This window comes from Bufo bufo, chromosome 7, assembly GCF_905171765.1.
Source record: "Bufo bufo chromosome 7, aBufBuf1.1, whole genome shotgun sequence".
Classification (NCBI taxonomy): Eukaryota; Metazoa; Chordata; class Amphibia; order Anura; family Bufonidae; genus Bufo; species Bufo bufo.
This window is the reverse complement of record NC_053395.1, coordinates 21,195,320-21,209,315: the sequence shown is the minus strand read 5'-3', so window position 1 is coordinate 21,209,315 and position 13,996 is coordinate 21,195,320. Positions and strand designations below refer to the sequence as shown.

The following is a 13,996-nucleotide window of genomic DNA, read 5'->3' as shown; positions in this document are numbered from 1 at the left end:
GTCAGATTGTGGAACTGCCATAGGTTATCTACCTTCAGGATGTCTGAAACAGAGGAATCCCCCTAAATTCATCAATCGCCATTGGACCACATCAGATGGGGTCCTGGTTACAGTGGTGGATTATAATGTTGGCAGTTTGGCCCAAAGTACCCAGAGACTTGCTTCTGGACCGGCAGAAGGACCTGCACAGATAAGATCACATGACCAAAATGTGTGCAGGTCCTGAAGTCAGGGGGAGAGCAGAAGAGGAGGGTGTGAACTGCTGTGTAGGTATGTAGGGTCTGGATCTGGTCTGTATTTAGAGGTTCTGGTTTTGGTGGGGAGGGTCTGTATTTGTTTCAGAGGTCTGTTATGGGGTCGGTATTTGTTGAAAGGGGTCTGATCTGGGGACGGTAAGGCCCCTTTCAGACGAGCGAGTTTTCCACGCGGGTGCAATGCGGGATGCGAACGCATTGCGCCTGCACTGAATCCGGACCCATTCATTTCAATGGGAATGTGTACATGAGCGTTGTTTTTCACGCATCACTTGTACGTTGCGTGAAAAATCGCAGCATGTTCTATATTCTGCGTTTTTCACGCAACGCTGGCCTCATAGAAGTGAATGGGGCTGAGTGAAAAACGCATTGCATCCGCAAGCAAGTGCGGATGCGATGCGTTTTTCACTGATGGTGGTTAAGAGATGTTGTTTGTAAACATTCAGTTTTTTATCACGCGCGTGAAAAACGCATCCATGTGCATTTCTCCCGCGCGAAAAAAAACGGAACCACTGAACGCAAAACTGACTGAAACTGCTTGTGAAATGGTGCAAGTTTTCCTGAACGCACCCTAAACGCATCCGGACCTAATCCGTATCGTTCGTGTGAAAGAGGCCTAACTGTTTAAAGTGGTCGTTCAACAGGCAACCCTATAAAATAATGAAATAAGCCATACTCTCCTTTTAAGGCTGGGTTCACACTTGAGCGTTTTACAGCGCGTTCAAACGCGCTGTAAAACGCTCAACACATGAAAACCAATGCTTCCCTATGGCCCTGGTTCTCACTTGAGCGTTTTACAGCGCGTTTGAACGCGCTGAAAAACGCCCTACGCTCAAACAAGATCTTGAGCTTCTTTGGGGCGTTTTGACGCGCGTTTGTGGCCATAGGACACTGCAGTCAATCACACAAACGCGCGTCAAACGCGCGTTTACTAATGCAAAGAAACGCGCATAAAAACGCGCGTTAAACGCGCATATCAAATACGCTCAGGTCTGAACCCAGCCTAAATGTCTTCCCGCTCCCCTACCGGAAGTAATGACTCTCCATTCTTCTTCACGTGACCACTATACCCAGGTCACATGTGCATGATCGGCCAGCGACTGGACGCTGTTATTGTGTAAGGACGCAGCCCCTTGACAAGGAACGTGGGAACACACAGTTGTCAAGAGAGGCGGTGACGTCTATAGACACGGCAGCCCATGTACACAAGAAGAAGAAGTATGGAGGCAGCACGTCCTTTTGTTGGAATTTATTCCAGATGCAACGGATTGTCCAATCAGTATGAGGAAAATTGCCACTTCCCCTGGAGACGCGCACCCATCGCACAATTAAATAGGAGCGCTGTCCGCCCCTCTTTTCCAAGTCTATAGACACGACATGGCGGCAGAGGGGGGAAAGGGAGTGGAGACCAAGTTTAGGTCTTTTGATCTACTTAAAGAGGACCTTTCACCGATTCTTACCCTATGAACTAACTATACAGACATGTGGAGCGGCGCCCGGGGATCTCACTGCACTTACTATTATCCCCGGGCGCCGCTCCGTTCTCCCGTTATGCCCTCCGGTATCTCCGCTCACTAAGTTATAGTAGGCGGAGATACCAGTCCCTAAGTTATGGTAGGCGGAGTCTGCCCTAGCGCTGGCCAATCGCAGCGCAGAGCTCACAGCCTGGGAGGTTATTTTCTTCCAGGCTGTGAGCTCTGCAATGCGATTGGCCAGCGCTAGGGCAGACTCCGTCTACCATAACTTAGGGAACGGAGATACCGGAGGGCATAACGGGAGAACGGAGCGGCGCCCGGGGATAATAGTAAGTGCAGAGAGATCCCCGGGCGCCGCTACACATGTCTGTATACTTAGTTCTTAGGGTAAGAATCGGTGAAAGGTCCTCTTTAAAGGGTTTTTCCAACTTTGTATAAGTTTAAAAATTCTTCCCCCTCCCCGTCGGCCCTGTGGAGTCAAGCATCCTTACCTGCTCTCTGCCTCTTGGTTTTGGCTCCTTTGGTCCACTGCTCCGTTTGTCACGCTCAGGTCCCCGCATGTAAACTATCGTCACGTACAGGGGTCACGTGCGTCGCTGCATCCAGTGACTGGCTGCAGACGGTGACTGGAGCCCCAATGATACAGTGATGTGACGCTTGAGGCAGCAGCGCACATGACCCCCATCTCTGCCAGGGACCAGAGGAGTGATGGAGCCTGAACTCAGAGGCGTGCAGCAGGTAAGTATGCTTGACCCCACAGGTCTGGCGGGAAATATAAAAAGCTGCGCGACCACTTCAATCTGCCACGGACTAGACACTGATCAGTAAGTGGCTGCACTTATGTGTCGTTTTGGGAAATCCCTTTAAGGGGTAAAACCTCCTAAAAGGGCTTTTTCAAATACACGTATGGAGGTGCAGTGAGGCCCCACAGGAAGTGACCGGTGTCGCATGGCACGAGGCCTATACATCTTACTTTTGAAGTCGAGGCGTAAGCTAGTGACGTCCTTGAAGCTGATACCCTCCATCTTGGCGATGTGGCCGGCTTCCTCCCGCGGACCCTGTTCCTCCGCGGCGTTTCTCAGCATCTCATCGTCTATGACGTTCGGCTCCACCGTGTCGTACATGGCGCTCGCGTTCGGCTGCTTATTTAAAGATTTTAATATTTCATTATTTATAAAAATGTATTTAATATCATTTCTTTTTTAGATTATATATAAAACATAATATATTTATAATTTTATTTAATATCAAAAAATTTTTTTTTATAAAAAAATAAATACCTATTTAATATTTCTGAAGATAAAATTAGGAAGTTGTATGTTCACTGACAGCAAGTAGAGATCTTAAAAAAAAAAAAAAGTTACTGGAAAGTTCGTTGATGTAATTTTCCACAGTGAATGGCTGATCTGGCTAGTTCCTGGTACTTGTAGTTCCACAGGCTGCAGCTGCATAAACCTAATCTGCCCGCCGCTGTGGTATACTACGGCTTAGGATTCGTTCCCCCATCAATCCTGCCTAAAACAGAGTAAAAAAATAAGCTGAAAAAAACCCATCCTTTATTACCTGTGCGGTGCGCAGAATTACAACAGCGTTGTCCAGTTGCTAAGAGAAACGGCCCACGTGACTAACAGTGACCAATGAACGAGCGTTCAAAGAAATGAGCAATTGGACATATAAAGCTTCACTCTTCAAAACGAGCTAGCCAATAGGAAAGCTGGCTGAAGAATGTCAAGGGAAGGTGGGCATGCATGGTGACCAAGGAATGTCACGGACCGTTGACCAATCAGCGTCAATAGGCGGGGTCAGTTCCTGTCATCCACAAGGGAGGCGGGATAAGACGATATTTAGGACAGTTCAAGTTCATTTCTGATTGGTCGCTGCTTCTGTAAATCAAAACAACTGACAATGACATGGTCCTATCCGATGTCAGTTATGCTCATTCCGTGGGGGGAATGGGCGGGTTCTCTGTTTGATAGACACTGGAATAGACCAATAGTGTTAGATTAGCAGTAAATTCATCCAATTGTCGTAGTGAGAGGGCGGGACAGCGTCTTGTCTGTGTGAACCATTGCAGAGGCCGGCTGTTTGTTGTCATCAAGATGGAGTTTCTACTGGGGAACCCGTACAGCACCCCGGTGGGGCAGTGTATCGGTAAGAAACCCGCAGAACCGGCTCTGTCTGCTTTATTTCCTGCGTATGGAATGCAGAGCCCCCTGATTCATTGTGTGTGACCTCTGTGCTGCTGCTGTGTACACCCCATATATTCCCTATATATACCTCCCCCTGTATACAGCCGTATACACCCTGATATATTCCCTATATGTACCTCCCCCTGTATACAGCTGTATACACCCCATATATTCCCTATATGTACCTCCCCCTGTATACAGCTGTATACACCCCATATATTCCCTATATGTACCTCCCCCTGTATACTGCTGTATACACCCTGATATATTCCCTATATGTACCTCCCCTATATACTGCTGTATACACCCAATATATTCCCTATATGTACCTCCCCTGTATACTGCTGTATACACCCGATATATTCCCTATATATACCCCGATATATTCCCTATATGTACCTCCCCCCTGTATACTGCTGTATACACCCCATATATTCCCTATATGTACCTCCCCTATATACTGCTGTATACACCCAATATATTCCCTATATGTACCTCCCCTGTATACTGCTGTATACACCCGATATATTCCCTATATATACCCCGATATATTCCCTATATGTACCTCCCCCTGTATACTGCTGTATACACCCCATATATTCCCTATATGTACCTCCCCTATATACTGCTGTATACACCCAATATATTCCCTATATGTACCTCCCCTGTATACTGCTGTATACACCCGATATATTCCCTATATATACCTCCCTTGTATACAGCCGTATATACCCCGATATATTCCCTATATGTACCTCCCCCTGTATACTGCTGTATACACCCCATATATTCCCTATATGTACCTCCCCTATATACTGCTGTATACACCCGATATATTCCCTATATGTACCTCCCCTATATACTGCTGTATACACCCGATATATTCCCTATATGTACCTCCCCCTGTATACTGCTGTATACACCCCAATATATTCCCTATATATACCTCCCCCTGTATACTGCTGTATACACCCGATATATTCCCTATATATACCTCCCCCTGTATACTGCTGTATACACCCGATATATTCCCTATATGTACCTCCCCTGTATACCGCTGTATACACCCCGATATATTCCCTATATACCTCCCCCTGTATACTGCTATATACACCCCGATATATTCCCTATATGTACCTCCCCTATATACTGCTGTATACACCCTGATATATTCCCTATATGTACCTCCCCCTGTATACAGCCGTATACACCCTGATATATTCCCTATATGTACCTCCCCCTGTATACTGCTGTATACACCCCATATATTCCCTATATGTACTTCCCCTGTATACTGCTGTGTACACCCTGATATATTCCCTGTATGTACCTCCCCCATATACTGCCGTATACACTCTGATATATTCCCTGTATGTACCCCCCTATATACTGCTGTATACACCCCGATATATTCCCTATATGTACCCCCCCTGTATACAGCCGTATACACCCTGATATATTCCCTATATGTACCTCTCCTATATACTGCTGTATACACCCTGATATATTCCCTATATGTACATCCCCTATATACAGCCGTATACACCCCGATATATTCCCTATATGCACCTCTCCTATATACTGCTGTATAAACCCCGATATATTCCCTATATGTACCTCCTTTATATACTGCTGTATACACCCCATATATCCCCTATATGTACCTCCCCCTGTATACTGCTGTATACACCCCATATATTCCCTATATGTACCTCCCCCTGTATACTGCTGTATACACCCCATATATTCCCTATATGTACCTCCCCTGTATACTGCTGTATACACCCTGATATATTCCCTGTATGTACCTCCCCTATATACTGCTGTATACACCCCATATATTCCCTATATGTACCTCCCCTGTATACTGCTGTATACACCCCATATATTCCCTATATGTACCTCCCCTGTATACTGCTGTATACACCCCGATATATTCCCTATATGTACCTCCTTTATATACTGCTGTATACACCCCATATATTCCCTATATGTACCTCCCCTATATACTGCTGTATACACCCGATATATTCCCTATATGTACCTCCCCTGTATACCGCTGTATACACCCCATATATTCCCTATATGTACCTCCCCTGTATACTGCTGTATACACCCCATATATTCCCTATATGTACCTCCCCTGTATACACCCCATATATTCCCTATATGTACCTCCCCCTGTATACTGCTGTATACACCCTGATATATTCCCTGTATGTACCTCCCCAATATATTCCCTATATGTACCTCCCCTATATACTGTTGTATACATCCCATATATTCCCTATATGTACCTCCCCCTGTATACTGCTGTATACACCCTGATATATTCCCTATATGTACCTCCCCCATATACTGCTGTATACAACCCGATATATTCCCTATATATACCTCCCCTGTATACTGCTGTATACACCCTGATATATTCCCTATATGTACCTCCCTTATATACTGCTGTATACACTCCGATATATTCCCTATATGTACCTCCCCTGTATACACCCCGATATATTCCCTATATGTACCTCCTTTATCTACTGCTGTATACACCCTGATATATTCCCTATATATACCTCCCCTATATGCTGCTGTATACACCCTGATATATTCCCTATATATACCTCCCCTATATACTGCTGTATACACCCTGATATATTCCCTATATACTGCTGTATATAGCCTGATATATTCCCTATATGTACCTCCCCTATATACTGCTGTATACACCCCAATATATTCCCTATTTACTGCTGTATACACCCTGATATATTCCCTATATATACCTCCCCTATATGCTGCTGTATACACCCCAATATATTCCCTATATGTACCTCCCCTATATACTGCTGTATACACCCCAATATATTCCCTATTTACTGCTGTATACACCCTGATATATTCCCTATATATACCTCCTCTATATACTGCTGTATACACACCAATATATTCCCTATATACTGCTGTATACACCCTAATATATTCCCTATATGTACCTCCCCTATATACTGCTGTATACACCCCGATATATTCCCTATGTACTGCTGTATACACCCCATATATTCCCTATATATACCTCCCCTGTATACAGCCGTATAGACCCCGATATATTCCCTATATGTACCTCCCCTATATACTGCTTTATACACCCCATATATTCCCTATATATACCTCCCCTGTATACTGCTGTATACACCCCGATATATTCCCTATATGTACCTCCCCCCGTATACTGCTGTATACACCCCATATATTCCCTATATGTACCTCCCCTGTATACTGCTGTATACACCCCATATATTCCCTATATGTGCTTCCCCTGTATGCTGCTGTATACACCCTGATATATTCCCTGTATGTACCTCCCCTATATACTGCTGTATACACCCGATATATTCCCTATATGTACCTCCCCTGTATACCGCTGTATACACCCCATATATTTCCTATATGAACCTCCCCTGTATACTGCTGTATACACCCCATATATCCCTATATGTACCTCCCCTGTATACTGCTGTATACACCCCATATATTCCCTATATGTACCTCCCCCTATATACTGCTGTATACACCCTGATATATTCCCTGTATGTACCTCCCCTATATACTGCTGTATACACCCCATATATTCCCTATATATACCTCCCCTGTATACTGCTGTATACACCCCGATATATTCCCTATATGTACCTCTCCCATATACTGCTGTATACAACCCGATATATTCCCTATATATACCTCCCCTGTATACTGCTGTATACACCCCGATATATTCCCTATATGTACCTCCCTTATATACTGCTGTATACACTCCGATATATTCCCTATATGTACCTCCCCTGTATACACCCCGATATATTCCCTATATGTACCTCCTTTATATACTGCTGTATACACCCTGATATATTCCCTATATATACCTCCCCTATATGCTGCTGTATACACCCTGATATATTCCCTATATATACCTCCCCTATATGCTGCTGTATACACCCTGATATATTCCCTATATACTGCTGTATATAGCCTGATATATTCCCTATATGTACCTCCCCTATATACTGCTGTATACACCCAATATATTCCCTATATGTACCTCCCCTGTATACTGCTGTATACACCCCATATATTCCCTATATGTACCTCCCCTGTATACTGCTGTATACACCCCGATATATTCCCTATATGTACCTCCTTTATATACTGCTGTATACACCCCATATATTCCCTATATGTACCTCCCCTATATACTGCTGTATACACCCGATATATTCCCTATATGTACCTCCCCTGTATACCGCTGTATACACCCCATATATTCCCTATATGTACCTCCCCGTATACTGCTGTATACACCCCATATATTCCCTATATGTACCTCCCCTGTATACACCCCATATATTCCCTATATGTACCTCCCCCTGTATACTGCTGTATACACCCTGATATATTCCCTGTATGTACCTCCCCAATATATTCCCTATATGTACCTCCCCTATATACTGTTGTATACATCCCATATATTCCCTATATGTACCTCCCCTGTATACTGCTGTATACACCCTGATATATTCCCTGTTTGTACCTCCCCTATATACTGCTGTATACACCCTATATATTCCCTATATATACCTCCCCTGTATACTGCTGTATACACCCCGATATATTCCCTATATGTACCTCCCCCATATACTGCTGTATACAACCCGATATATTCCCTATATATACCTCCCCTGTATACTGCTGTATACACCCTGATATATTCCCTATATGTACCTCCCTTATATACTGCTGTATACACTCCGATATATTCCCTATATGTACCTCCCCTGTATACACCCCGATATATTCCCTATATGTACCTCCTTTATCTACTGCTGTATACACCCTGATATATTCCCTATATATACCTCCCCTATATGCTGCTGTATACACCCTGATATATTCCCTATATATACCTCCCCTATATACTGCTGTATACACCCTGATATATTCCCTATATACTGCTGTATATAGCCTGATATATTCCCTATATGTACCTCCCCTATATACTGCTGTATACACCCCAATATATTCCCTATTTACTGCTGTATACACCCTGATATATTCCCTATATATACCTCCCCTATATGCTGCTGTATACACCCCAATATATTCCCTATATGTACCTCCCCTATATACTGCTGTATACACCCCAATATATTCCCTATTTACTGCTGTATACACCCTGATATATTCCCTATATATACCTCCTCTATATACTGCTGTATACACACCAATATATTCCCTATATACTGCTGTATACACCCTAATATATTCCCTATATGTACCTCCCCTATATACTGCTGTATACACCCCGATATATTCCCTATGTACTGCTGTATACACCCCATATATTCCCTATATATACCTCCCCTGTATACAGCCGTATAGACCCCGATATATTCCCTATATGTACCTCCCCTATATACTGCTTTATACACCCCATATATTCCCTATATATACCTCCCCTGTATACTGCTGTATACACCCCGATATATTCCCTATATGTACCTCCCCCCGTATACTGCTGTATACACCCCATATATTCCCTATATGTACCTCCCCTGTATACTGCTGTATACACCCCATATATTCCCTATATGTGCTTCCCCTGTATGCTGCTGTATACACCCTGATATATTCCCTGTATGTACCTCCCCTATATACTGCTGTATACACCCGATATATTCCCTATATGTACCTCCCCTGTATACCGCTGTATACACCCCATATATTTCCTATATGTACCTCCCCTGTATACTGCTGTATACACCCCATATATTCCCTATATGTACCTCCCCTGTATACTGCTGTATACACCCCATATATTCCCTATATGTACCTCCCCCTGTATACTGCTGTATACACCCTGATATATTCCCTGTATGTACCTCCCCTATATACTGCTGTATACACCCCATATATTCCCTATATATACCTCCCCTGTATACTGCTGTATACACCCCGATATATTCCCTATATGTACCTCTCCCATATACTGCTGTATACAACCCGATATATTCCCTATATATACCTCCCCTGTATACTGCTGTATACACCCCGATATATTCCCTATATGTACCTCCCTTATATACTGCTGTATACACTCCGATATATTCCCTATATGTACCTCCCCTGTATACACCCCGATATATTCCCTATATGTACCTCCTTTATATACTGCTGTATACACCCTGATATATTCCCTATATATACCTCCCCTATATGCTGCTGTATACACCCTGATATATTCCCTATATATACCTCCCCTATATGCTGCTGTATACACCCTGATATATTCCCTATATACTGCTGTATATAGCCTGATATATTCCCTATATGTACCTCCCCTATATACTGCTGTATACACCCCAATATATTCACTATATACTGCTGTATACACCCTGATATATTCCCTATATGTACCTCCCCTATATACTGCTGTATGCACCCCATATATTCCCTATATGTACCTCCCCTGTATACTGCTGTATACACCCTGATATATTCCCTGTATGTACCTCCCCTATATACTGCTGTATACACTCCGATATATTCCCTGTATGTACCTCCCCTATATACTGCTGTATACACCCGATATATTCCCTATATGTGCTTCCCCTGTATGCTGCTGTATACACCCTGATATATTCCCTGTATGTACCTCCCCTATATACTGCTGTATACACCCGATATATTCCCTATATGTACCTCCCCTGTATACCGCTGTATACACCCCATATATTCCCTATATGTACCTCCCCTGTATACTGCTGTATACACCCTGATATATTCCCTGTATGTACCTCCCCTATATACTGCTGTATACACCCCATATATTCCCTATATGTACCTCCCCTATATACTGCTGAATACACCCCATATATTCCCTATATGTACATCCCCCTGTATACTGCTGTATACACCCCGTATATTCCCTATATGTACCTCCCCCTGTATACTGCTGTATACACCCTGATATATTCCCTGTATGTACCTCCCCTATATACTGCTGTATACACCCCATATATTCCCTATATATACCTCCCCTGTATACTGCTGTATACACCCCGATATATTCCCTATATGTACCTCCCTTATATACTGCTGTATGCACTCCGATATATTCCCTATATGTACCTCCCCTGTATACACCCCGATATATTCCCTATATGTACCTCCTTTATATACTGCTGTATACACCCTGATATATTCCCTATATATACCTCCCCTATATGCTGCTGTATACACCCTGATATATTCCCTATATATACCTCCCCTATATACTGCTGTATACACCCTGATATATTCCCTATATACTGCTGTATATAGCCTGATATATTCCCTATATGTACCTCCCCTATATACTGCTGTATACACCCTGATATATTACCTATATGTACCTCCCCTATATACTGCTGCATATACACCCAAATGTATTCCCTATATACTGCTGTATATAGCCTGATATATTCCCTATATACTGCTGTATACACCCTGATATATTCCCTATATGTACCTCCCCTATATACTGCAGCATACAGTCCAATATATTCCATATATATACCTCCCCTATATACTGCTGTATACACCCCAATATATTCCCTATTTACTGCTGTATACACCCTGATATATTCCCTATATATACCTCCCCTATATGCTGCTGTATACACCCCAATATATTCCCTATATGTACCTCCCCTGTATACTGCTGTATACACCCTGATAAATTCCCTATATATATACCTCCTCTATATACTGCTGTATACACACCAATATATTCCCTATATACTGCTGTATACACCCTAATATATTCCCTATATGTACCTTTCCTATATACTGCTATATACATTCCGATATATTCCCTATATGTACCTCCCCTATATACTGCTGTATACACCCCGATATATTCCCTATGTACTGCTGTATACACCCCATATATTCCCTATATATACCTCCCCCTGTATACAGCCGTATAGACCCCGATATATTCCCTATATGTACCTCCCCTATATACTGCTTTATACACCCCATATATTCCCTATATGTACCTCCCCCGTATACTGCTGTATACACCCCAATATATTCCCTATATGTACCTCCCCTGTATACTGCTGTATACACTCCCGATATATTCCCTATATGTACTTCCCCTATATACTGGTGTATACACTCCGATATATTCCCTATATGTACCTCCCCTATATACTGCTGTATACACCCTGATATATTCCCTATATGTACCTCCCCTATATACTGATGTATACACCCTGATATATTTCCTATATGTACCTCCCTTATATACTGCTGTATACACCCCAATATATTCCCTATATACTGCTGTATACACCCTGATATATTCCCTATATGTACCTCCCCTATATACTGCTGTATACACCCCAATATATTCCCTATATTCCGCTGTATACACCCCAATATATTCCCTATATGTACCTCCCCTATATACTGCTGTATACACCTCAATATATTCCCTATATGTACTTCCCTTATATACTGCTGTATACACCCTGATATATTCCCTATATGTACCTCCCCTATATACTGCTGTATACACCCTGATATATTTCCTATATGTACCTCCCTTATATACTGCTGTATACACCCCAATATATTCCCTATATACTGCTGTATACACCCTGATATATTCCCTATATGTATCTCCCCTATATACTGCTGTATACACCCCAATATATTCCCTATATACCGCTGTATACACCCCAATATATTCCCTATATGTACCTCCCCTATATACTGCTGTATACACCTCAATATATTCCCTATATGTACTTCCCTTATATACTGCTGTATACACCCTGATATATTCCCTATATGTACCTCCCCTATATACTGCTGTATACACCTCAATATATTCCCTATATGTACTTCCCTTATATACTGCTTTATACACCCCGATATATTCCCTATATGTACCCCCCTATATACTGCTGTATACACCCCGATATATTCCCTATATGTACCTCCCCTATATACTGCTGTATACACCCCAATATATTCCCTATATACTGCTGTATACACCCTGATATATTCCCTATATGTACCTCCCATATATATACTGCTGTATACACTGTTATATTCCCTATATATACCTCCCCTATATACTGCTTTATACACCCCAATATATTCCCTATATACTGCTGTATACACCCTGATATATTCCCTATTTGTACCACCCTATATACTGCTGTATACACCCTGATATATTCCCTATATGTACCTCCCATATATATACTGCTGTATACACTTTTATATTCCCTATATATACCTCCCCTATATACTGCTTTATACACCCCAATATATTCCCTATATACCGCTGTATACACCCCAATATATTCCCTATATGTACCTCCCCTATATACTGCTGTATACACCTCAATATATTCCCTATATGTACCTCCCCTATATACTGCTGTATACACCTCAATATATTCCCTATATGTACTTCCCTTATATACTGCTGTATACACCCTGATATATTACCTATATGTACCTCCCCTATATACTGATGTATACCCCCCGATATATTCCCTATATGTACCTCCCCTATATACTGCTGTATACACCTCAATATATTCCCTATATGTACTTCCCTTATATACTGCTGTATACACCCCGATATATTCCCTATATGTACCTCCCCTATATACTGCTGTATACACCCCGATATATTCCCTATATGTACCTCCCCTATACTGCTGTATACACCCCATATATTCCCTATATGTACCTCCCCTATACTGCTGTACACCTGCTATATATATTTTATGAATAGATAGGTGGTGTATATACATAGAACTTGATATACCGTGTATGCACCAAGTACATTCTTTATTGGTTGCATAAAGCTTAATATACACCTAAAATATTGATAACACCCCTCCTATATACTGTGCTGCTGTATATACTTGCTAATATAATGAATGTACTTCACTACAGATATGTGTTCACTGCATCCTTGCACATCTCCTGTATCCATACAGCATATCCTCTGTAT

The 13,996-nt window shown here is 42.3% G+C and overlaps 1 protein-coding gene and 1 long non-coding RNA gene across 5 annotated transcripts in view; one reads left to right on the top strand and one right to left on the bottom strand.

Moving 5' to 3' along the window:
- LOC121008313 lies at positions 1 to 3,128 on the bottom strand. Of its 2 annotated transcripts, none has more exons than XR_005780551.1 (3): positions 3,010 to 3,128; positions 2,703 to 2,871; positions 1 to 43 (listed from the first exon to the last, which is right to left on the bottom strand). It is a non-coding gene; the product is annotated as an uncharacterized LOC121008313 (long non-coding RNA). The 2 variants fall into 2 exon arrangements; XR_005780552.1 differs by having other exon boundaries at positions 2,703 to 2,868; positions 3,010 to 3,045.
- A 655-nt stretch (positions 3,129 to 3,783) lies between these two features.
- TOM1L2 (target of myb1 like 2 membrane trafficking protein) overlaps positions 3,784 to 13,996 on the top strand; it is a 44,310-nt gene continuing 34,097 nt past the window's right edge. For all 3 annotated transcript variants that reach the window (XM_040439234.1, XM_040439235.1, XM_040439236.1), the window contains exon 1: positions 3,784 to 3,880. In XM_040439234.1, coding sequence (XP_040295168.1) covers positions 3,829 to 3,880 — 52 coding nt within the window. In that variant the 5' untranslated portion in view covers positions 3,784 to 3,828. The remainder of the gene's footprint in view (positions 3,881 to 13,996) is intronic.